At 39.3% G+C, this 26,297-nt stretch overlaps 1 protein-coding gene across 3 annotated transcripts; it reads right to left on the bottom strand.

Moving 5' to 3' along the window:
* Positions 1-5,328: 5,328 nt before the first annotated feature.
* GDAP1 (ganglioside induced differentiation associated protein 1) lies at positions 5,329-24,582 on the bottom strand. 3 transcript variants are annotated; one of them, XM_061123511.1, is made up of 6 exons: positions 24,375-24,582; positions 23,500-23,692; positions 14,934-15,107; positions 13,612-13,706; positions 10,985-11,099; positions 5,329-9,357 (listed from the first exon to the last, which is right to left on the bottom strand). In XM_061123511.1, exons 1-6 carry the CDS (start codon positions 24,489-24,491, stop codon positions 8,975-8,977), a joined length of 1,077 nt encoding a protein of 358 aa, XP_060979494.1. In that variant the 5' UTR covers positions 24,492-24,582; the 3' UTR covers positions 5,329-8,974. The 3 variants fall into 3 exon arrangements, with proteins under 3 accessions (XP_060979494.1, XP_060979495.1, XP_060979496.1); XM_061123512.1 differs by having other exon boundaries at positions 5,329-9,354; XM_061123513.1 differs by having other exon boundaries at positions 23,645-23,692; positions 24,375-24,456.
* Positions 24,583-26,297: the final 1,715 nt, after the last annotated feature.

Here is a 26,297-nt window from a genome sequence, read left to right as displayed (position 1 = left end):
TTTTCCACAGTTTATTGTGATCCACAGAGTTGAAGGCTTTGGCATAGTCAATAAATGGGTTATTTAGACATGTACTATTTAATGACCATATGTTTGGACATTTTCTAAATCTTTTAGTTATTGATTTCTGATACAATTCTATTGTGATCACAGAATACAATCTGTAACACACAAACCTTTGTAAATATATTGAGATTTCTTTTATGATTTAGTATATGTCTACTTTGATGAACATTCCACATGCACTTGAATGTTTATTCCACAGTTGAGTAAAATGTTTTGTAAATGTCAATTAGCTCAAGATAGTGTGCTCAGATCTTCTATATCTAATTTTTGTCTACTTGTTTACTAATAACTGAGAAAGTGGTGTTCCACACTCCCATGATTTTCCATTTGTTCTGGCAAATTTTTGCTTCATGAATTTTGAAGCTTTGTAAGTAGATGTATACATCTATGATTATGTCTTCCGAATGAATTGGTCCTCTTTTGATTTGTGAATGTCTCTTTTATCTCTTGTACAATACTTTGTCTTAAAGTCTACTCTTTCTAAAATTAACATAGCTGTACCACCTTTCTTATGCCATTTGGTTGGCATATTGCTTTTTGTGTTTTTATGTTCAAGTTACATATATCTTTAAATGTAAAATGTGTATTTAATAGATGCAGATGCTTGTGTCTTTCATTCTTATCTAATCTGACAGTCTTTGACCTTCAGTGGAAATTACATTTGATGTAATTTACACTACATTTACATTTAATATAATTATTGCAACAGGGCATTTAAGTTTGTGCTGTGCTGTGCTCACTCAGATGTGTCTGATTCTTTTGTGACCCCATGGACTGTAGCCCACCAGGATCCTTTGTCCATAGGATTTCACAGACAAGAATACTGGAGCGAGTTGCCATTTCCTGCTCCAGTGTTTAAGTCTACCACCTTGCTATTTATTTTCCATTTCTCTCTTTTGTTTTTTCATTTTGTTTCTCATTTCATTGATATTTTGTTTCTATTCCTTCTGTTGGTTTCTTAGCCCTTTTTATGTATTTTTAGTATTCTTTCAGGGCTAACAATGCATTCTAATATAGTCTGGTTAGAGTCAAAATTGTACAGTTTCACCCATTACATTTGACAGCACTTCCTTCTTCACACTTCTCACTTGTTCCTTGACACTTGAAACATCCCTCTTCACACTTCATACTTCACACTCCACAAATCTAATAGCCTTACAATGATATAATTCCATTTATCCATCACTCCAAAATTTTTTACTTTTTTGTCATATATTTACTTCTACCTATACTGTAAAATCCACCTTAGGATGTTGTCATCTTTGGATGTTACCTCTTAAGGAAATTAGGAAGTGATAAAAATGATCTTTTATATCATCCATATATCGCTGCTTCTCGCACGTATTTTTCCTCCTTTGTGTAGATTTAGATTTTCATTCTGATGTCATTCCCTCATCAGTCTCAAGAATGCCTTTAAAATCTTTTTATCTTGCAGGCCTGCTAGCTCCAATTTCCTCAGCTTCCATTTATCTGAAAGTGTCTTTATTTCACTCAATTCTTTAGAGATTTTTCTCTGGGTATAGAATTCTGAAGACTTTCTCCCCATCTGCTCTTTAAGGATATTTCTGCTCTCTTCTGACTTCCAGAGTTTCTGATAAAAACTAGGCAGACATTCTTATGTTGTTCACTTGTATAGTATATGTCCTTTTCCCCCTCTGACTGCTTTCAAGAGTTTATTTTTATGTTTAGTTTTCAGCAGTCCACTATGATGTGTCCAGGTGCAGGTTTCTTGGTATTTATCTTCCATAGTGTTCCGTTTTCTTAGATTTGTTAGTTAATGTTTTCCATCAAATTTGGGGAAATTTGGCATTATTTTAATTATGTATTTTTCCTGCCTCATCCTTACCTTCTTCTCTTTCTAGGACCTGAATAACACACATATTAGACCAACTGATATTATCCATCCGTCGCTGAAATTCTGCTCCTTTTTCTCTCCTTTACAATCTCCTATTTGCTCGTGAAGCTTATCCGGTGAATTTTTTCACTTCAGTTACATCACTTTTGTATTTTCGAGTTTCCATTTGGTCCTTCTTATGTTTTTTATTTTTCTACTATGGTTCCTTATCTATTGACTCAAATAGACTATGTATGTGTCTGCTAAGTCACTTCAGTCATGTCCAATTCTTTGAGACCCTATGGACTATAGCCCACCAAAATCCTCATTCCATGGGATTCTCCAGGCAAGGATACTGGACTGGGTTGCCATGCCATCCTCCAGGGGATCTTCCCAATCCAGGGATCAAACTTGCATCTCCTGCATTACAGGCAGATTCTTTACCACTGAGCCATTATTCTCCTTTAATTCCATTAAAAGAATTAAACATTTACTGGTCTTTAACTGCTTTAAAATCTTTGTTAAATCTAACATTTGAGTCACACCATATTCTGTTTCTATTTACAATTACTTTTTTTTGATTGACTCTATAGGCCTTATTTTCCTGATTTTTGCATGTCTGGTAATTTTTTTTTTTTCTGTGCACTGGACGTTGTTAGTGATACATTATAGACTCTCCATCTTTTCTGTTACGTTTCCTTTAAAGGACTTTGACTTGTTCTAGTAGGCAGTTCATTTACTGGCCAATAACCTTTATATTGTATAGGTTCAGTTTAATGCTTTGTTATAGGGCAGCAGTCCCCAAACTTTCAGGCACCAGGATCCAGTTTCATGGAAGACAACTTTTCCATGGAAGACAACTTTTCCATGGAAGACAACTTTTCCATGGACAGGGCGCTAGTAGGAGGATGGGGATGGTTTTAGGATGATTCTCATAAGGAGCACATAACCTGGATCCCTCGCATGTGCAGTTCACAGTAGGGTTTGTGCTCCTATGAGAATTTAATGCTGCTGCTGATCTGCCGAGAGGCGGGGCTCAAGCAGTAATGCAAGCGATAGGGAGCAGCTCTATAAAGAGAGGAAGTTTCATTTGGCTTGCTCACCAGCCACTCGATCTCCTGTTTTACGGCCCAGTTGATAACAGGCCACAGACCAGTACCAGTCCATGGCCCAGGGGGTTGGGGACTCCTGTTATAGTGGATAAGTGGAAACCCATGATGTTCCCCAAGCACCTCTAACTTGACTCAACCTCCCAAATCCGTCTTCCCTGCAGATCTTGTCAAGGCTTGGTTCTGGACTTTGTCAGGGTGCGTGTGGGGCTTCCCCAGTGGCTCGGCGGGAAAGAATCTGCCTGCAATGCAGGAGCCGCAGGAGACGCGGGTTTGATCCCTGAGTCAAGAAGATCCCCTGAAGGAGGGCAGGGAAACCCACTCCAGTAGTCTTGCTTGGAGAATCCCATGGACTCTGGAGGAGCCCAGGGGGCTACGGTCCACAGGGTTGCAAAGAGACATGACTAAAGTGATTTAGCACACACACACACACAGGGTGGGTATAGAGCAGTGGTCTTTGTCAGGAGGTGACTGTCCCCCCAGATGACACATGGAAATATCTGAAGACAGTTTTGGTTGACACAGCAGGGGAGCAAAGGGGAGTTACCGGCCTTCAGTGGATAGAGGTCAGGGATAGTGCTGGACAGCCTACAACACGTGCAAAAGGTCTACACAAGAATGATCCATCCTGCACCATCAATAGTGCCAAGACTGAAAAGCCCAGGTCCACCTCAGGGTTTTCACTAGGGCATGGTCTGCCTGGGTGGTTAACGAGGTATTCAGGAGACCCTCCACTCTGCCCGGAATGGACCTCCAGTGACTTTATTCACTACTTGACATCTAATATCTGTGGTAGGTTACTCTCTGGTAAGCTATGTTAATAGTCATGCTCTGCAGATGCTATTTTTGAAGGGAAGACTGAAAGGAAATAAATGGAGAAATGAGAAGAATTTGTGACTATTTCTACAACATAGCTACCTCTGCTTTTAGTGCTAATAAATTTTAGTTCATTTAATTTTCTAAATGCAAACCTTTACTTTCTTTTGAGCATTGAACTTAATAAATATAGATTTTCTGAAATTATATCTTCATTATATTTTTAATAGGATGCATATTTGATGATGTGTTTGTGTGGCTTTATTGAATATCAGAAACTTATATTCAAAGGACAGCTTAATCTCATAATACAAAGACTTATACATGCTGACCATATGCCTGAAAAATTACCTGACCCTTTGAACTACATTGCATTACCATCTCTATATTTTTACCAATATTATTGGTTTCTCTTAGTAAGGGAATTCAAAGACAGTACATTGTAATTAAGTAGCCAATATATAAATAATGAATAAAGTAAAGGCTTTGGGCTTCCTGATAGTTCAGTTGGTAAAGAATCCGCCTGTGATGCAGGAGACCCTGGTTTGATTCCTGGGTTGGGAAGATATGCTGGAGAAGGGATAGGTTACCCACTCCAGTATTCTTGGGCTTCCCTTGTGGCTCTGCTGGTAAAGAATCCACCTGCAATGCAGGAGACCTGGGTTCAATCCCTGGGTTGGGAAGATCCCCTGGAGAAGGAAAAGGCTACCCACTCCAGTATTCTGGCCTAGAGAATTCCATGAACTGCATAGTCCATGAGGTCGCAAAGAGTCGGACATGACTGAGCTACTTTCACTTTTCAAAGTAAAGGCTTAAAACAAAAGAAAGGTCTATCCTTCCCAAAGGAGTGTTATGACAAGGTGCCATGGATGAGATATGCCACCTTACTTGAATCAGAGTATATTAAGGCCCATGGTAAGCATGAGATGTCTCAAACTCTACATGGTACTGTTGCCTTGTACCTCATAGCCTGCTGTACCCCATGGCCTCCTGACACATATGTCAATCTTCCAAAACAAAATCAAGGGCTCAACTCAGGCACAAGTAATACAGTATACTGTTTTCATCAGTGTACTGCCTTTCTAACCCACAACATGAGTTCTCCTCTCTCCCTCTCTTCATTTTCATTATGTAATACAAGATTTAAAACAAAACTATTATCCCCTCTTAGAAATTATACTTCATCACTTGATTTGGAATCTACTATCCTACTTAGCAACCCACTGCAGTATTCTTGCCTGGAGAATTCTATTGACAGAGGAGCCTGGCGGGTTACACTCCACAGGGTCGCAGAGAGTCGGACATGACTGAAGTGACTTAGCATGCTGGTATGCATGCACACACCCGACTTAGCAAATCACTGGTAATCTGGAAAATTAGAAAATCAAGACATTCTAGTAGGACTAAATAGAAAACAACAGTATAAACAGGCCAAATATTTAGCACAAACAAGATGAAGATTATGTCTAAATACTAATTTATTCATTGTATTAATTCGATTTTTCTGTCCTTATAGTGTTTTTTTCTTTTCTGAGCAGACTATACAGTGGTATATGCATCTGACATTCCATGACATTCAAAATTGTTGCATTTTGTTTTGTCTGCAAACTTGGGGAAAATGAGGTCAATTCGATTCTTATTTAGTTGGCTTTGTTCAATGTAAAACAAAAGTAGCATTCAACTTCTATTTGATGATTAGAATAATGACTAAGCTCACCAAGATTAGAAATATGGACAGTAATTTGAATTATTCATAATCCATGACTCAATAAAAGGAATACATAAATATCATAAAAAGAGTTATATTTGAAAGACAGTAAACATGTGACTTCCCGGGTAAAGACTTCACCTGCCAATGCAGGAGACACAAGAGATGCAGGTTTGATCCATGGGTCAGGAAGACTCCCTAGAAAAGGAAATGACAACCCATTCCAGTATTCTTGCCTGGAAAATTCCATGGACAGAGGAGCCTGGTGGGCTGCAGTCCACAGGGTAGCGAAGAGTAGGACACAAAAAGCGACTGAACAGACACACAAAAATGTAACAAAACTGTTTTGAAAAAAAAAAAAATTGCGTTTTTCATTTTCTCTCTTCATACCTTATCAGGTGGCTGTCTGCAAAAATTCCTTTAATAATCAGTATCAAATATGTTATTCTTTAAGCCACCATTCATTTTAACCAGAAAATTATCTATATTTAAGTAAATTAAGTCAGTAATTTTTATGTTACCAATAAAATATGACATCCTGTAGCTAAATATTTTTAATAACTGACTTCTGCTTACTTTGCGTACTTTAATTATGACATTATGCTTTGACATTAAATGAAAAAAACCATCTGATTTCTTAAAAAGATTACAAAATTAGTACTTTCAGTATACATGTTTATTTTCCAATTAACTTTATTGATCTTACAGGCAGAATAGTATCTTGATCTCTATTACATTCAACAACACCAAAAAATCTACAGCTCTGGTGTCAATATCAATAGTTACTAAAAATGGAGCGAGCAATTTACAACTATCTGCAATTAGGGAAAGTGGATCCAAAAGGCATATAACAGCAATAACAATAAAGTAGTATTTGTGTTAAGACATAAATAGCCAACGTAAATGTAGTACCTCAGGCATTTTTCTAACTGTGGTATCTATACAAATTTTGGAAATTAAATTGAGCACACTGGCCAGTCTACCAATGATCATGAAGTGCCTATTTTGCTAATAGGATATGTTCAGCTCTTTAGCTTGACATTGTGTGGTACAGTTATCCCTTCCAAGCATTACAGATCAATACTACATATGCCTCAAGCTCTTTTACAGATGAATGATCTGATGAAGATGCCCTTATCTCAGAAACTAAGGTCATTAATGTTTATCTTCCCTTGAAACATTCAGAAGGCTTGCTGAACCTAGAGAAAGCCCAATCTCAAACTACTGGGCGAACAGCGACACCTAGTGGTCATTATGCTCCTAAACAAATATCTTAAAAGTATAAACTTAAGGGCATCCATGAAGAAATCACCACAAATGCATCCCCTTTAAATGTGACAGAAGCTTATTTCCAGTGAAACTGAATCTGAAAATCACAAATACTTTCAATAACTTTTCTATTGATCAGTAATAATATAAATTGTAAGGCAAAGCCAGCAGTGACCTTTAAATCTTTGTTCTTAATCAACAATCCTTCGCCTTTGTAGATTTTTATAAAAATCCAGTTTTGATTTCTTCATGTCTGAGTTCTTGCTTATTGTAGGATGACATAAAGAACTCTTAAACACTCTGAACTACTGAATGACCAGCTTTGTGGCTCTTTTATGAATACATGGATTGGAATGTCCCAGCAACAAATTTAAACACTCTAAGTGCACTACGGCTCAGAATCAAGACATTATAAAAGCTGCCAGTCTGTTAATTCTTGTTGGATGGAGTTTACACTGAACATTTTATTAATTTTTTGTCAATAGGGAATATCCAGTTCATCAAGATTTTCTGAAACAACTGATTCATGAGTTATAGAATCACTTTACCATCAAAGTCATTGTTTAGTAAGTAGGACTGTTTCCTATTAGTGAAAAAGTCGGTACATTCTTTAGCCATTTGCACAATCAATCTGAGGCAGTCCAAGCAAGCTTTTGCTGCTTGCTGGGACCTTAGCTCTGTTCACTACGCATACTTCCCATCAGACCCAACACTGCTCCCCATGTCTTTCTGGCCAACTCCAGGGAAACTCCACCTTGCCGTCACCAGGAAAGATTTTTCCTGAGCACAAACCCCATTGTTGTTCATGGGACATACTGGAATTATCCCTTCCAGATGGATTGAGGCACCCCCCACAGTGCCAAGACATACATGAATGAATGTAGGTGGAATCATTATCCACTGACTTATTTCATCTCCCTGTATTTCGTTGCCAAGGACCAAGACTAGACTTTTTCTCCCTCCCTGTAACCTTTTAAGGCTCTGTTGAAGACAATAAATAGATGCAAGGCTTAGACAACAGTTTTTGTGTTAATATACCACCAGCCTCTCCAAATGAAGAATGAGCCTGCTTATCACTCCCAGATCATCAAGCTATCCCCTCCCCAGCCACATGCCATGTCAGTGACTACCTAGAACATTCACCTAAATGCCACCTGTGTGCACAAAAGGGCTGCAGACGCCAAGGCTTCCAGTGACTGTTTGCAACAGTCCATGGGAGTGACATCTCATAGGTACCTTCAAATTGGGGAACCAAGAAGAAATTTTAATGTCATTTAAGATTTTCATGTAAATGTTAATCAAGACATGTTCCAGTAGGTATCTCTTGCCCAAATAGATAAGCAGTTAATTTTATTAAAGTAATGACTGTGATTTATGTGCATTTAAAATTAACACTAAGGTGAGGTGCTGTAAGTATAAAGCCCAGAGTTTTCTCCAGCCAACTCCCCCCAGTGACTCTCCAGCCCTCTTTTTCCAAGGTCCTCAGTTACACGAGGCTGCATGGGCTGTAGCCACAGTAGTCAAATGTAATGTTTACTAAGCGGACAGGCAGCCATGAATGCATTGGGGGCACATGGAGGCTGCATTCCATTGCCATCATTACATAGACTTCATCCTCCCTTTCCCCCTCCTTTGTCCCTCTGCCTCCCTTATTTCAGCCTAAGCTGACAGTGAGAGTATGAAACACTGCCGTGCCCTTCTGCTGTCTGAACACCTGGGCTGAGTAACAAAGATGATTTCTGAATTCTAGGAGAAAATACTGCTAACTATTCACCACTCAACACACCCAGATAGTCTCAGATGAAGAGTTATGGGAGATCATAGGTTATCATTACTGTCTGCTCATAATAATAATGTTCTCCCCTCAAATAACCCAGAACTTGAACTGGAATTTTGAGTTAAAGGTCTCTCCTCTACCTGTCAGTATTCACCTATCTTGACTTTGTGCATGTTTTAAGGATGAATTAGTTCAGGTTTGCAAATAAGTCCTGTCAGAGTTACCAGCACACAAAAATATCTTTATTACCTCCTTTCCTCACATAAGCTAGCCAAAGAATAAAGTCAATTATGTTTTTTACTAGTTGCCCAGGGTCATTCTTCCCTGGACCTGGAAGAGTGGAGAAGGGTCTAGCTGAATGGCTGGATTAATGGCCACCACTAGATCCCACCCACCTAGAAGTAATTTGGTCTGGGTCTAAGCGCTAATATCATGCTGCCAAGTCTCTTTCTGAAAAGCATAAAAGCAAAATATCCCATTCCTGCAAGCAAACCAACCACAAGGGTGGTGCCAAGAACCTTTGGGGCCCTTTTCTTGGCCACTCGGAATGCAGTTGGCAGCACCGCAGAGATTAATATATTGTTGACATGTCCCAAAACCTTGTTAAATGTTTTCCTCTTCAAGACACGCTCGTAATAGGTTTCCAAGTTGGGTCGCTTTCCATTTCCCCAGTTTCTCCTCGCAAACCCCAGGAACTTCAGTCGATGCAGTGTAACAGCAAGCGATACGTCCGCCAGGGTGAAGGATTCCCCGCAGAGCCACGGCTGGCGGCCTTCTTCTAATTAGAGAAAGGGACACGGTGGGTTAAGGGCAAGCGCTGTACCGACAGGGCTTTCCAGGTGGTGCTAGTGGGAAAGAATCCGCCTCCCCATGCAGGAGACATGGGTACAGTCCCTGGATTAGGAAGATCTCCTGGAGGAGGGAATGGCAACCCACTCCAGTATTCTTGCCTGGAGGATCCCATGGACAAGGAGCTTGGTGGGGTACAGTCCATGGGGTCACACAGAGTCAGAGTCACAAAGACAGGACTGAGTTAGTGAGCACACACGCACGCACTGTACAGACAGACTGGTTAGGATCTCTGCTCTTAGTGTTGAGGGCAAGGTGAGTATAGCAAAAGATGAAAGCCATCATACATTTTCTTGACAATCACATTCAGCAAGTAATTCTATGCTTAAAAAAAGTGGGGGGGGATGCAAATATATCCCAAGCTACAGGACTTCACCTTCAAATGCAGGGAGTGCAGGGTCAATCCCTGGTGGGGGAAATATGATCCCACATGCCTCTCAGCCAAAAAATATCATAACATAAATCAGAAGCGATATTGTAACAAATTCAATGAAGACTTTAAAAATGGTCCACATCAGAAAAAATCCATCCCAAAGCTAAGGGACACTTGCTTGACATCTAACAGACACCTGGGTCCCTAGGTGCCACTAGAGCTACTTGGGCTCGAAGCCTGTCTATCATGCCTCCAAGCCAACAGAGTTAACAGATATTTCCTCGTGGGTTAAAAAAATGACACGTGTACTTGAGGAAAATCTATAAGGTTGGGTCTAAAATGTCACTCAGTAGTTGCTGCTTTTGTTAATTGTTACTTATTTAAAACAGAAGAAAATCCCTATTGTGAAGCAAGTTGCAGGTAACATGGTCTTCAACTTTGTGGTCAGTCAGAATAGGGCAAACAGTCCGTGTGTCTGCACTTGGGCTTCATCATTAATTCATATTCACAGGTACAGAAGAGGGGTGCTCACCAGCCAGCCTGCACACACACACAGGCTGACTCCCATGTTATGCTAAGTTACTCAGTTGTGTCCGACCCTTCGCAACCCTATGGAGTGTAGCCCCCACCCCTCCCTGCCCCAGGCTCCTCTGTCCATGGGATTCTCCAGGCAAGAATACTGGAATGAGTTGCCATTTCCTCCCTCAAGGGATCTTCCTGACCCAGGGATTGAACCCATGTCTTATGTGTTCTGTATTGGCAGCTGGGTTATTTACCACTAGCGCCACCTGGGAAGCCCACCCATGTTACACTTTACTTCAATTTGCAATTTTTCCCCCACCTAAGGAAAAAACTAGAGGGAATGTTCTAGCAAGTAGAACACTTCCAAACTAACCACTGTAATTAAAATTTGTGAAACAGGCCAGGTAGAAATCTATCAACCATAACTTAAGTTGTGCAAAAAAAATTCTTCACTAGCTGTATTGCATATAAATGCAGAGTTACAGCTAGACACCTGGGTTTTGCTGAATTCAGTATTATTGTTGCTATCATAATTCAAACTGTCCATGAGTACTAACAGTTAAAAATAGGTAACAGAATGTTTTGGCTGAAATCTAAGAATGTTCCCATAAATACCCCTGGTATACAGAAAAAGACAAAAAGAACACAAATGAGAACCTACCTGGGGTTTCTTCATTTCTTCTTTGCAACTCAGTTTCAACCTGATCCAAGACTTTCTCCAACTCATCAAGAATTTTCTTCAAATATTTGACATTGTCATGGTCAAGGAGCTTTGACTAATTAACAAAAATAACTAAGTAGGTTATTTATGCCTGTAAAAATAATCAGTGTAGAGCAGAGAAGATATAAGTTTTTACACAGTGGGAGTCTGTTTATTCTAGACAATGAGAAGGAACAGAATAACTAAAGCAAAAGCAAACCTGAGGGAAAATGCCCTGGCTGTGAAATTATCCCAGGGCCCAGACTCACTGTCCACTGGCAACTCCTGTGGGACCGAAGGATCAGAGAGGACAAAGAATATGAGGGGCACGAAGAGACTCCTTTCACTGGGAGGGGAGTTTGGGGGGGGATCGATGCATGCATATATATGCTGAGTCCCTCTGCTATTCACCTGAAACTACCAGAACATTGTTTGTTAATCAGCTTTACCCCAGTACAAAATAAAAAGTTTTAAAAAAGAGAGATTCCTTTCATGCCCAATTCAAGAATGGAATTTTTAAAGTTTTTTTTTTTTTTTTTTAAATCTTTTGGCCACACCTAGCAGCATGTGGGATCTCAGTTCCCCAAGCAGGGATGGAGCTCCTAGCCTCTACACTGGCAATGCAGAGTCTCAGTCGCTGGAGAGCCAGAGAAGTCCTGAAGATGGTTGTGTTGATTTTGTTTTGCTTTGTTGGCCATGTCATATGGCACATGGGATCTTCCCCAACCAGGGATCAAACCCATGTCCCCTACATTGGGAGCACAGAGTCAACCACTGGACCACAAAGGAAGTTTAAGAATGGAAATTCAGTAGTCTTCAACGAATGAATAACTGAGGGGTCAGAGATGTGTGACTTCCCTGGTGGCTCAGTTGGTAAAGAATCTGCCTGCAATGCAGGAGACCCAGGTTCGATCCCTGGGATGGGAAGATCCCCTGGAGTAGGAAATGGCAACCGACCCCCTTATCCTTGCCTGGGAAATCCCACAGACAGAGAAGCCTGATGGGTTATAATCCATGGGGTTGCAAAGAGCTGGCCATGACTAAGCATGCATGCACACACACATAACTCAATAGCAAGTAAACAATTCAATTTAAAAATGGGCAGAAGATCTAGATAGACATTTTTCCAAAGGTATGCAGAGGCACATGAAAAGATGCTCAACATTTCTGATCATCAGGAAAAACAAATCAAAACCACAATAAGATACTACCTCACCTGTTAGAATGGCTATTATCAAAAAGACAAAAACTTTAAGTGTTGACAAGGATGTGAAGAAAAGGGAACCTTTGTGTTCTATTGGTGGGAATGTAAACTGGTACGGCCATGATGGAAAATAGTGTAGAGGTTCCTCAAAAAATTAAAAATAGAACTAATATACAATCCAGCAATTCTACTTCTGGGTATTTAGCCAAAGAAAAACAAAAACATAAATTCTTAATAATGCATATATCTGGATTCTAGAAAAATGGTACTGATGAACCTATTTCCAGGGCAGGAATAGAGACACAGACACAGAAAACAGGTTTGTGGACACAGCAGGTGAGGAGAGGGTGGAATGAATTGAGAGAGTAGCATTGAAACATTATCATATGTAAAACAGATAGCTAATGGGAAGCTACTGCATAACACAGGGGGCCCAACCCAGTGCTCCCTAACAACCTAGAGGGTGAAATGGGGTTGGGGGTGGGAGGGAGGTTCAAGATGGAGGGGATATGTGTATACTCATGGCTGATTCACGTTGTTGTATGGCAGAAACCAACACAACATTGTAAAGCTTATCCTCCAATTTAAAATTTTTTAATTAATTTGAAAGATACCTGCACTCCTATGTTCCTTGCAGTATTATTTACAATAGGCAAAACAACTTAAGTGTTCATCAACAGATGAATGGATTTAAAAAAATTGTGATGTGTATATATAGAATAGCATATTTTCCAGCTATAAAAAAATGAAAATTTTGCCATTTACAACAATGTAGTTAAACCTTGACAGAATTATGCTAAGTGAAATAAATCAGACAGAGAAAGACAAATACCATATTATCTCTCTTATTTGTGGACTCTAAATTAAACAAACAAACAACTAAGCTCATAGATGCAGAGAATAGACCAGTGGTTGCCAGAGGCAGGAGGTAAGAGGTAGGAGAAATGGGTGAAGGTGATCAAAAGGTAAAAAGGAAAAAAATGAAAGGTGTGAGAAGAAGATATACAGTGTTAAAAAAAAAAATCGCTGATTGCTTTATTGATATAAAAAAGTCATAAACAGAGGTCCAGCTGACTCAAAGAGCAAAACACCTGAAATGACAGATTCCTATGATATTTTATTAATCTGCTTTCACATTTTATAACTTGCCTTGGCAACCAGCATGAGCAATATCTGCTCTTCAAGCAACTGTCGTTAGGTCTGAATATCAAATCTAATAAAGAAAAATTCTTTCTAAAAGCAGAGCATGAGCCAAAGGTAACATGTGCACTGATGATCTGTGATATTTAATAGAAGATATTCTAAGAAATAGCAATACTTTACAAAAAGTGAACCATTTAACACAAATAGCAGATGTCAATTGAGGACAGCCTGGTTTACTTACTTTAAGTCGCTTCTGTTTTGCAATGTACGCCTCTTGTAAATCCGGGTTTTCTTCAGCAAGCTTTTTCAGTTCAGACTCCGTGTTACCAATTTGGCCTGATGATGAAATCAGTTTTGAAAAAGAAAATTATTTCCTCCCTTCCATGTAAGAAACAAGGAGAAGTAGGGAAACTTGATGGTAAGAGCATTAAGCGCTGGGCGGGGGCGGGGGGGGGGGGGGGCACGCCCTCTCTCAGCCCCAGACTTCCCCCTCTCTGTGCCTCAGTTTCCTCACCTTTAAATTGGAGCTATGTTATCTGCCACGCAGGCTGAGGATGAAATAAGAGGCACCTTGGAAAGTGCTTAGAGCAAAGTCCAGCACACCGTGAGTACTAAGTGCACACTAGTTGTCCTACTTTTCAGTAACTTTCAAGTCTTCCGTAATAAAGCTTTTTTTGTGAAGGGAAGGAAAAAGCATTATTTAGAGAAATATTTATTCTGGATGACAGAACTATGGTCAGAATACTTGCTTCAAATCATATGATGGGTATTTATGAGGAGAAGGAGGAACCAGAGGAAGGTGAGAGGCCAGGAGACGAGGAAGATGGAGGGAGGGAGAGCTGGGGACGGGAGAGGACTGAGGAGCAGGGTATCAAAAAGAAAGGAAAACAGCCTAAGTAAGAGAACCCTAAAAACGAGGTATGATGTCATGAAAAGAAGGGCTTGGTGGAATCGGAGATCTGAGTGTGGGTGTTCCTCGTCACTCCTCAGTCTGACCACGACCCCTTCCCTCCCCACCCCTGGACCATGGAGCACACCTCCTGCTCCTCATCCCATACACTGACCCATCCCTACCCTCAGGACGGGAGGAAAGAGAAAGCTCGTGGTCACAGCTCAACCTCAGGGGATCGCCAGTCACTGAATTTAGAGGCAGAGTAATGATGAGACCTCCTTCACATAATGAAACAAAACTAAAGGACCAGAAATGTGAACTCCATTGCGCATAACTGCCTGCAGACCCCAGCTTTTCTGATTCCTAATCTGTCTGTCCCTGCAAACACGTTACGTTCTTTACTCTTCCACAGGCCACTCTTCTGAGTTTTATCTATGCTTGGTCCTCAAGGCCAAGAGCTGGAAAATCAGATCCTGAAGACAATAAATGTCCAGCCAAACAGGTGAAGCACAGATTAATCTGCCTGGTACATGGATCGATGTGTAACATGCATGTCCACGAAGCAAACTCGACAATCCCGCCCTCACATCTTCCTGAGATGTGCTGGGTGTCAAAAAATGAATGAAAAGAAACGTGAGGCAGAATTGCAGGTCTTTAAGATTTCTACATACTGCGAATCCTTGTTGTTGCATAAGCTGGGATCATGGAGTCCACGGTTAGCTCAGGATGTAAAATGCAGCCGTGTGTATAGGCATCCATGGGCAAAGAGTCAAGTAGTTCTCGATAATGCTGGACCCGTGGGTAATACATGCTTCCTTTATCGGGCATTAATCTGGGTGTTTTTTCTAAAATATACATAAAAACACACACACAAACATTGAAGAAAAAGTTACAAATGAGACATTACATCCAAAAGCAAAAAACAAAAATACAAGCCCCCTCATCATTAACATTTTCAATATTATATGAAGGGAGATAATGGATGACATTTTCCCAGCCTCAACATTCAAAACTTGAACTGATGTCCTAGACCAGATTCCAAACCATAATCAGACTTCTCCAACTCACAAATCACTGTTTTCAAAGTCCAGATTTTCATGCCAACTCTCCTGTGAAATCTTCTCCAACCTCCCACAACTACTAACATCTGACTAGATCAAGTGTGCCTTCCTCTGTACACAAAAAGTAGTTGGTATAAACTCCATTATAACCCTCATCACCTTAATTAGTTATTGTATCTTTTTGCCCCATGAACTCCTTCAGGGCAAAGAACATGACCCAGAGTCCAGCATAGTGTCTCATACATTTCATGTGTGCTTAGTCGCTCAGTTATGTCCAACTCTTTGCGACCCCATGGACTGTAACCCACCAGGCTACTCTGTCCATGGGGATTTTCCAGGCCAGAATACTGGAGTGGGTAGCCATTTCCTTCTCCAGGGAATCTTCCCAACCCAGGGATCGAACCCAGGTTTTCTGCATTGTAGGTGGATTCTTTATTGTCTGAGCCACCAGGGAAGCTCAAGAATACTGGAGTGGGTAGCCTATCCCTTCTCCAGAGGAACTTCCCAACCCAGGATTCAAACCGAGATCTCATTTTAGGCCGTTGGTAAATGTTGGTTAAGTGAATCAAGGCTCATCATGGAAAGATGATCAGGGCCCACACCTTCCGAGGTTCCAGTATAGACCAAGAGTGATCCTGTTGATGTATATGGCAGAAACCAATAGAATAGTGTAAAGCAATTATCCTCCAATTAAAAAAAATTTTTTTTTAAAAAAAGAGTGATCCTGTTGATGCTATGTGAATGTGAATGGCTAGTCTTCATGGAATTCACTGGGAAATTCTGGTATTTTATCTCTAGAAAGTGGGTTTCACATAAATCTTCATTTGTTGGTTAAACTCTAGACTATAGACTCCTAAAGGCAGGGATCATGTACTATTATTTGTTGAAACCCCAATTGCCTAATATAATGTTTGGCTGATAGCGGATGTTCAATAAATTTCAATTAATAAGTGAATTAATGAATATATCCCTAAATTGCTGCTGCTGCTACTGCTACTAAGTTGCTTCAGTCGTGTCTGAATCTTAGCGACCCCGTGGACTATAGCCCACCAGGCTCCTCCGTCCATGGGATTTTCCAGGCAAGAGTACTGGAGTGGGGTGCCATTGCCTTCTCCACCCCAAATTGCTAGCTATAGGAATACTTGAGCTGGAGAAGCTCTGGAGCAGTTAATGATGAGACATTCTCCCAAGAGCCCACAGCTAATTAGAGGCAGAACAAGAACCAAAGTCATGAACTCCTAATGCAGTGCTCTGTTGTATTACATCATCATAACATCTTCGAAGGGTATACTTTTCAGAGACTATCCAAGAAAAATAAACCACGTGATCCAGAGGCCAGGGCTAAGTTCCTGCAGAACCAATTCCCACTTTTAACTCTCAAACTGCCTCTAAAAAAGTGCCAAAAAACTTATTAATCCAACAGTTGAAAAGAACAGCCTCTACTCCATACATTCCTTTTTGCTTATTCACTTATTTAGTTTGGGTTATTAATTTAATTTAGAATCCTTCTGAGCATCCCACACTCATTCATAAGCATTGACAATTCAGAATTGGTTGCAGAGCATTTCAGGCAAGATCTCATCATGCCAGACCAAGAACAAGCTTTTAAGCCAATAGGCTATTTCTGACTCTCTAAGAAAAAAAGAAGATGGATTACTCCTCAGTGGTCAAGTGTCTAATTCCCTGCTAGCAACTCCAATTCTGAGGTCTGCATTAGAATGACCAAGGATCACATGTCAGCTGCAAACTGCTCATCAACTGTGGGTTTGCCCAACTAGATCATACTTCCTTACTGACATTTCAGGATCTCACAATGTCACCAGTACCCCCAGTAACGTACAGTAGACATTCCCATGAGAATAACAGACTGGAGGCTTTCTAAGGTGCTTGAAAGTCTGACGAGTTCTTAACTTTTTGTTTGCCACTGACCTCTTCTCAAAATAATGTTCTTAAATGCATAAAATACATAGGATTGCAAAAAAAAATTGATTGTATTAAAGTATGTCATCAGAGTAAATTTAAATGATAACATAGTAATATGGGTGTCTTTTATTAACACATTAACAAGATCTAGCAGCAAATCTAATAACTATAATAATTTCAATGTAGTGAGGGGCATAAGTGATATTTTAAGACGTCTGCAATAACAATAATGCTATTAACACATCACAGTCTTGTGAACATATGAACAAAATCATAGGCACTTCTGATACTGCTTTGAATTCTGCCTACACTAGGAATGATCCATTTCTTTTGGAAATTAGTGAAAAACAAAGACGTAATTTGTTTCTCCTCTAACATAGTAAATCTCCTGAATTTTGTTCACAGACCACTAGGGGTAACAGTTCACAAAGTATGGTCTGAAAATCCCTGGGCTTCCTGAAGACACCCTCAGAGGGTCTCCAAATCAAAGCTTTTTTTATAGTAATACTAAGATGTTCATTGCTCTTTCATTCTTAATCTCTCTTGAGTGTACAATGGTATTTTCCAGAGGTTACACAATTTGTAAAAACTCCATCACTCTGACAGTTAACAGGATATGAGGCTTGTATGTTCTTGTATTTTAAACTTTTCTCAATTTTAATTTCTAATTTGATAAGTATTGATAGATAGCCAACATAAACAAAATCTCTCTCAAATGTCCTCATTAACTTCCAAAACAAAGGGGCCTTGAAACCTAAAAGTTTAAGAACCACTGCTCTGGGGGGCTCAAGAACCACAAGTTAATAACCATAAACGATGCAGCATTTTAAAATGCTTCTCAGGTTGTTAAATTTATGGCTACTGGCTCTGGCTGCTTTGTGAGGCCAGGCTGGGGGCTTGACTTCAGAAAAGCATACCACTTCCTTCCTGGAAAAAGAATGAGAGCAGGAAAAATAATGTCTAATTGCTTTCTGGGAAAGGTCCATCTGGCCAAGTCTGCATCCAAATGTTTGAACGACTGAAAATAATCTTCTACCAGTGCACCATGAACTATATAAACTATCTCCTAAGACAACTTTGTCAGACAGAGGCTCAGATACCCGCTGAACCCATGTTCTTTTCCAAGTTCACTTTCTCTCTTCAAGGACACCCTGTCCACATGACGATGTTCTACCAGTATCTTCCTGACACCAGCAACAAATCAGCAACAGACAGCTGCCTGTGTTTTTCAAAAGACAATTGGGAATTTCCTTTGACTGATACAGATAATCTTCCCTCTCATTCTCATCTTCTTTTATTTTCCAGTCCTATTGTAAAGCACTTTTGTTATGATACTTAGAAAATCTATTCTGGGTATTCTACCTTGGTCAGGAGTGAGAAAACAATAGAAGGGTTACAGAGGCAGGAGAGAGAGTCAGAAGATTTTAAAGAAAAGGCAATAAAGGAAGTTTCCAGCACTGGGGAGGAGGGTTGCAGTAGTGGAAGCCAGGATTAGTGACTAAGCTGAAAGAATTAACAAAAACAAATAAACATATTAGCATAAGACCTGATTTTGTAGAAGCACCGCGTAGGGACAAAGGCAAGGCTAAATTTAGGCAGCAAATTAGAAACAAGCAGATAGACACAAAGCAGAAAGATGCGATAAACAAGGAGAGAAAACATAAGCACAAAATTTGAAATCAGAAAGAAAGGATAAAATCATATTGCAATCCATTTAATGGGGACATCAGCTCCATATATCCTCAAGTCCCTGTATCGCTAAGTAGACTAAGAATGGCCCTGCGCAATCTTTTAAAAAATTACATTCAGTTTCCCCAAGAGCAAACAATAAAGAGTTTAGCTTCCCAGGTGGCACTAGTGGTAAAGAACCCGCCTGCCAATGCAGGCAACATAGGAAATGCAAGTTTGATCCCTGGGTCAGGAAGATCCCCTGGAGGAGAGCATGGAACCCACTCCAGTATTCTTGCCTAGAGAATCCCATGGACAGAGGAGCCTAGCATCCACTAAAATTGAACAAATCACAGGAAGTTTTTTAAATTACTTTTTAAAACCACTTTTATTGGTATAATCAGGTGTTTTAAAGACTCCTTTTCTTTTCCTTACCATAAACCATATTTTCTCTGCATTCAGTTACACACTTTGAGCTAATTTGCAATTTCAGTAGATGTGCTAAAAAGTATGTAATGTTACTCAATTATATATGAGAGCCTTTTATTAATAGACATAAAAGCATTTTTTCTATGACCTTAACAATAATTGGAAATTCCTTTACATAAAGAACTATATTATTTAAAGTAACAGTAATTTCAGAATTAATATTATTTTTTAAATCTGAATTAATTTTCTATTGATAAAACTCTATTTATAAAATAAATTTACATTTCCTAATTGGTCTTTTTTTTTTTTTTTCCTAATATGAGATCCTTTACCAGGATACTTGGATTCTTTCCAAACCAAATTCTTTTCCTAAGAATATTCAAAATGACATATATGGACATAAGACATGGGACATGATCTTCAGAGAACTGTTATATAACATATTAAGTTACCCAAATTCAATATTTACCATAGGACACCCTTGATTCCAGGTTACCAGTGAGTTATTTGACAATAATAAATAGTATATATTCTAGTATTTTGTACTTATTTAATGCTCACCTTTTTTTTAATTATCTAGTGGGCATGTTAAAGTTCACTAAAAGAGATTACAATATACCAAAAGCATAAGGATGTAAATATGTAAATACTGATTACACAGAAAGGTTGAGAAAAGTGTACAGGCCAGCAAGCCATCATTTTTAGTACAGTCTCAGTTGGTAGACTAATGAAAGATAGCAAATAACAGCAAAAGTGATGCCTGGTGACTACTACACTCTGTTCTGGAGATGAATGGATACACTTAAAGCCTCTCATTCCAACCATGGGCAACTACACACCTCATGAAATTCATTCATGTATTATCATTCTAATTTGTCAACTTTCCTCAAAGTTCCATCCATAATTGACCAAAATGCTGCATGTTCCATCGAGTTCAAATGTAGTAGGTCACAATTAGCCGTGCTCTGGATAGAACCTACACTTCTGAAACAACTCAAGATCACACTTGTCTTTTATTTCACTGTTGGCTGTTTTTGGTAACTTACTAGCAAACCAGGGCTCCCATCCTTCATTAACGAAGCTGATTTTTTCAAACAAAATTCATATACTACTTTTAGCCTTGTTAAACTTTATCTTAGTTATTGTTCCATGCGAAGCATTTCATAAGCTACTCATCATTTTAATTATTGCAGTTTATACATCCACAAGTGTAACAGTATTTCTTCTATGCCTTTATTCCAATCATTTATGGAATTGTTAGACTCAAATCAGAGAACAGAAGCCTAAAAGAATACCAGTAGAGATCCCTGTCCAGGTTGATATCTATTTTCAATATTTCATTCATTTTAATCATTCAAAAGTATTTATTAAGCTCCCATTAGAGACCATTCACCATATGAGGCACTGGAAATATAGTTGTTAATGAAACAGACACTGTCTTTGACTTCCCAGTGCATACAGGGTCTGCCAGTAAATGAAATAATTAAAGTGTGATAGAATTATCATAGGATAAGTGAAATGAGAGAATATAGCTAAATAAGCAACATGGTATAAGAAATTTATAAATGAATATTCTTCAGAATGATGGTTTATTCATCGGAAAATATGCATTATTCTTATCTAGCCATAGGTGCTCCTTCATTCCACAGGGCTATCACATGACATAATCTGAAATGCTCTACTTAAATCAAGAAACACTATACCAAGAACTATGCCCAGCACACAACAGATCCACTTTTTAAAGTGTTAGAGACATTCTCCAGTAATGTAAAACTTATGCTGATTCCTTTTAATCAAGATACTCAAAAATATTGTTTTTAATTTTTGACAATACATTCTAGAACTCTGCCATACTTAAAGAAGTAGTTTAAAGCTTAAACAGCACTGCTTAAAGCTTAAGCAATTACTTAATGCAAAATAATTTGTAGTACTGCTTCTCAAACTTCTATGTATATATGAGTCACTTGGGAATCTTATTAAAATACAGATTCTGATTCAAGAGACTTGCAGTAGCTAACAGGCTCCTAGGTGATACCAATGCTGCTGGTCAATAGAGTACATGTTAAATAACATGTTATCAATGAATAACATTTGTCTCTCTTATCTGGCACTTTTCCTAACCTCCATGAATTCTTAATAATAAATATAAATTATGTTAATGATCATTGTGATAATGCTTACATGTTTTTTATTTTAAATAAACTTCATCTAGAAACTCGAGTAGCCTTCATTTATATAAAGTAATTGTTTTCTTACTGCCTTCACATCTACTATAGGTTTCAGTTCCCTTAATCTTAACCTTTGTTTAACCCTTCCCAACTGAATGACTCTTCTCTTTGGGAAACAGCAAAGAGTGAAATAAGAGTTGTTTGGATTGCTTTATCTCTGCAACTGATAAAACTATGTCACCTAGTTCCCAAGAGAACAAAAAGAAAAATCAAGTTTCAACTAAGAGCTAAGATTCTTGATTGTCTGTTTACTCTATCAGTACAACCAGAATTAAGTTCTTAGTTTCCATATTTTCATCTTAATGTTTAGCCCACAATGCCTTCTCCTCTGATTCAACAAACTGTAGTAAGAACTTAGTATTCACCTTGAGCAGTACTCAGAATGCATTCCAGTTTTGCTATGAAATAGTCAAAGAAAAAGAAAGAGCCTAAAGAAAAATTTAATAAAGCTTAATCATCATTAACATGACTATACTGTGAAGTAACATTGTACATTACTGAACATTTGAGAGTAGAAACAATGTAAGGAAGAGGAGGAGGAAAATGCTAGTAATAGTAATTCAAGGGGTGCTAAACAAAATATTTAAATATGATTTTCATTTGCTGTATCTTTTTTAAGTTTTTGATGACTTAAAGTAAAATTCTTATGCAATTATTTTGTCTTATTCACATTATTATAATCGCTTCTCCCAAGAAATACAAATTATTATTTAACAGACTTGTCCATTTCCAAAAAGCTCAAGATTGAGAAAGTTTGTCTTAAATCAGTTAGCCCCCATTTTCTGTACAGTCCCCAGAATTTAGACTTATAAGGGCTAGCAAATAATGATGGATGGAAAAGAAGTTCATTACACCAAGTTAAACTCCTTGGTTTAGATAGATGGCCAATTCCAATCAAAATCCTAGGGAACTAAACACTTAGATTAAGAATAAGGGCAGGCCATTGCTAATCTAATTCCCTGGGGCAAACCCCACCCCTATTTAGGTCCTATACCTATCTTCTAAGTACTTCAGACTTCTTTGTGTGTGTGTGTGTGTGTGCCTTAAAATTTCCTTTCTCAGCTTCCAGTAATTTGGGGTTATATTCTGGTTTTATCCTGCCTAATTAACATTCACATAACTGGTAGCAGATGAAGAGTAATTGGATCTTATCATGCAGTTCCTTTTTCAGAAGAGTTATTAGGCTGAAAGCTAAGAGCCCTCTGTTCTGTTCTCAGTTCTGTCGGTGATCGGCTGTGTAATCTTGGGCAAATATTGAAGCTACATTTACCTGAAAGGTTTGTTATTAGGGAAGAAGCAAAGACAATGTGTAAGTGCCAATGACTATGAGAGACAATCCATGTAATAGGAAGGTTTGGATTTGAAAGGCTTACACTCCAGCCCGTTCTGCTATAAAACAGCTATGTTACCTTTGGCAACCTCTCTGTTTCTCTTTCCTCATGTACAAAATGGGAATAATTAATCTACCATGCCTATCTCAGGTGTTTGTTTTTTTTTTTTTTAAGACCGACTAGAACAAAAATTACAAAATGTCTGACATAGAATAGGTTGTCAATAATATGAATCTGACTTCAAGGCTAATTAATCACCACCACAAATCATACACCTGCAAGGTTTCTTGCAATGAATTTAAAAGGGAAATTCCAACATTAAAATTGGTAGTTTATATGAAGTCATTTCAAAGGAGTCACACTGGCTTATACAAATTATGCGATTGACCCATTTTTATTTGTGTGCTTATGGAAATGGAAAAGGTTGTTGGCACTAAACCACCATCATGAAACCAAAAGGAAGGGAGGAAGGAGGAGAGGAAGGGAGGAAATAGGAAGCAGAGAAGGAGGGGAGGAGGGATGGAAGGGAGGAAGGAGGGAAGACATATATTTGTGTTGAAAGTAAATCCAAGAAATCACAAATAGCCTTAACATTACCATCCAGGAAAGTCTGTTCAAGATAATCAATGATCTGAGTGGCCTCACAAATAATGTTTTCCCCGTGGATAAGGACGGGCACTTCTCCAGTTGAGTTCAAACGCATAAACCAAGGCTCATTGTGCTCACTCAGGGGCAGACTTACATCATGTTCCTCGCACTTCAATGCCTTTTCAGCAATTACCAAGCGCACCTGGAAGAGTTCACATTGGTTACCACAACGCAGGTAGGCTTTTTAATTAAATGACATCCCCGGATACCAGCAAGCAGCCTTTTTGTGCTTCCCTGAGTTATTAATGTTTTCAACACTCCTTTCAAATCTATTCCTGGAAATAACAAGCGAGACATATTCTCGCAGCTCAATCTTACAAGTTAGAAAAGATAAGTAATGAGAATGGTTCTGGCAATATTCAGTCCACGGTCACCCTCTTCATCACTACGACTTTTCTTTGTGTCCTAAACCTTATAATGTGTCTCCCCATAGTAAGAACCTGAAACAGATACACTAGGCCTGTTGAAGGGAGTGAATCAACCAAGAGTAAAAGAAGGAACCCTGGATGAGGCGGTTGCCGGAAGGCGCTTCCCTCCGCTTCACTCTCCAAAGGCCCCGGAAACGAGGCCTCCCGCCCCAACGCCGAAAGTGATGTTTTCTGTCGCATTTCATGAGTGGCAGTGCCTGAGTCACGGCCTTTCCATCTCAGACTGATTCTCCCTGCTCCTCCATAGAAGGCGCAGCCCTGCCCCACAGGGCCACCCGCCCGCAGGGGTTGAGGCCTTGGAGGTCTAGGTGGGCGGGCTTCCCCGGGCGGCACCCAGCGGGAGCTGTCCAGGTGCTGAAACCCGATCCGCGCCGCCCGCCCGGCCGAGGCCTTTACCTTTTGAGAGCTGAAGGAATGCGTCCAGTGGTACAGAATGAGCTTAACCTCTGCGTCCGACTTGCCTTCCGCCATCAAGGGCGCGCCCCCTCTCTGCTCGTCCTGCCTCCGAGCCATTTCGGGGTGCGCGAGCGCGGGAGGGCCTCGCCTGTCGGTCCTTTACTTCCTCCAGCCACACTGCCTTGCAAAGAGCCGTTTGGCTTTTCCGGGTGCCACCCGGAGCCGGGAAAGTTGCGTTCGCGCTGACGGACGAACAGATCACTGGGAAGTGTAGTTTCGCCGGCGAGAAAGTTGCGGGGCCAGTCCGCAAAGACCCGGGGCGGGGTCTCTGCGCGCGGAAGTCACCTGGAAGGTGCAATTGGACGTTTTTTAGGGGAAGTGATCGAAAATATGAGTTCCTGATTCTTTAAGATGAGTAATGAAACGTGTCAATTGCAAATTACTCATGGGTTTTGTAAATGGAGTAGAGATGGCTCAGATACAAAAGCATCAGTTTCCGAAGATACTTAGGATTCCTCATGTAGAGGCTGTGCCTTTGGTGGAAGATTGATAGACAAAAGATTTATGAGTTTTCATTAGAAGATGCTACTATGAGGTCATGTAACAACAACAATAAATCTCATTAACAAAGCGAATTAAAAGTCTAGTTGTTAAATACAGAAATTTTTTGTCCACTAAAAAAATTTTTTTACCATCTTTCCAAATTGGAATTTAGAAAGATGGTAAAGATAACCCTGTATGCGAGACAGCAAGAGAGACACAGATGTATCGAACAATCTTTTGGACTTTGTGGGAGAGGGCGAGGGCGGGATGATATGGGAGAATGACTTTGAAACATGTAAATTATCATATGTGAAACAAATTGCCAGTCCAGGTTCGATGCATGATACAGGATGCTCAGGGCTGGTGCACTGGGATGACCCAGAGGGATGGGATGGGGAGGGAGGTGGGAGGGGGGCTCAGGATGGGGAACACATGTACACCCACGGTGGATTCAAGTCAGTGTGTGGCAAAACCAACACAATGTTGTAAAGTAAAATTAATTAATTAATTAAAAATTTTTAAAATTCATTTTATTTGAGTATTGTTGGTTTACAATGTTGTGTGTGTTTCTGCTGCACAGTAAAGTGATTCAGTCATATGTGTGTGTGTGTGTGTGTATTCTTGTTCATATTTCTTTCCATTATGATGTTTATTACAGGATCAAATATAGTTCCCTCTGCTATGCAATAGGATCTTGCTGTCTACCCCTTCTATATACAATAGTTTAACACCTGCTAATTAACACACAATTTTTAGAGCAGAATTACTTGGGTTTGTTTCCTAGTTTTTCAATTTTCCCAATTTATGAAGTAGTGATAATTCTATTTTCCCCATAAGGTTTTTGTGAGAATTAAATAACTAAATACAATGTTAAACACTCAAAACAGGCTAGCATGTTGTAGACTCTAAATATTATGTACAATTTCAGTTGCCTTATAAACATTCTCTTTATAACCATCGTCAAAATCATAATTTTATGATAATCTAGTCATTATTATACACGTCTCAAAATTCAGCACAATAGTAAATCAGCAGAATTTCTCTTTTAGTGAATATGTATTAATGTGACCATGAAATGAATGCTTGTTATAATTCATCCAGCAAATATTTATTGAGTATCTACTGTGTTCCAAGCATTGTACGGGGTACTGGAAATACAAAGATGTATAGTTCCTCATACATGACACCCAAGATATAAGTCTGTTGGCAGGGACAACAAAATAAATAGATGACCACAGTGGAGATGAGATCTATCAGTCTTAACAGGAAACACAAATACTTAGAGAAATGAAAGGTCTAAAAAAGGCCCCTAGAAGAGACAGAAATCTCATGAGGTCCTTCCTCTCCTTTACAACACTTTATTTGTCGGTCTCTGTAATT

This window comes from Dama dama, chromosome 21, assembly GCF_033118175.1.
Source record: "Dama dama isolate Ldn47 chromosome 21, ASM3311817v1, whole genome shotgun sequence".
Taxonomy (NCBI): Eukaryota; Metazoa; Chordata; class Mammalia; order Artiodactyla; family Cervidae; genus Dama; species Dama dama.
This window is presented reverse-complemented; position numbering and strand designations above follow the sequence as displayed.

Bases quoted from the DNA above. Each gene is read 5' to 3' on its own strand.
- GDAP1 (XM_061123511.1), bottom strand. From the start codon at position 24,491: ATGGCTCGGAGGCAGGACGAGCAGAGAGGGGGCGCGCCCTTGATGGCG. The intron at 23,693-24,374 runs GTAAAGGCCTCG...GAACTCTTCCAG, and splicing joins ATTCCTTCAGCTCTCAAAAG to GTGCGCTTGGTAATTGCTGA. The intron at 13,707-14,933 runs GTATGTAGAAAT...TTTCATCATCAG, and splicing joins TGCAACAACAAGGATTCGCA to GCCAAATTGGTAACACGGAG.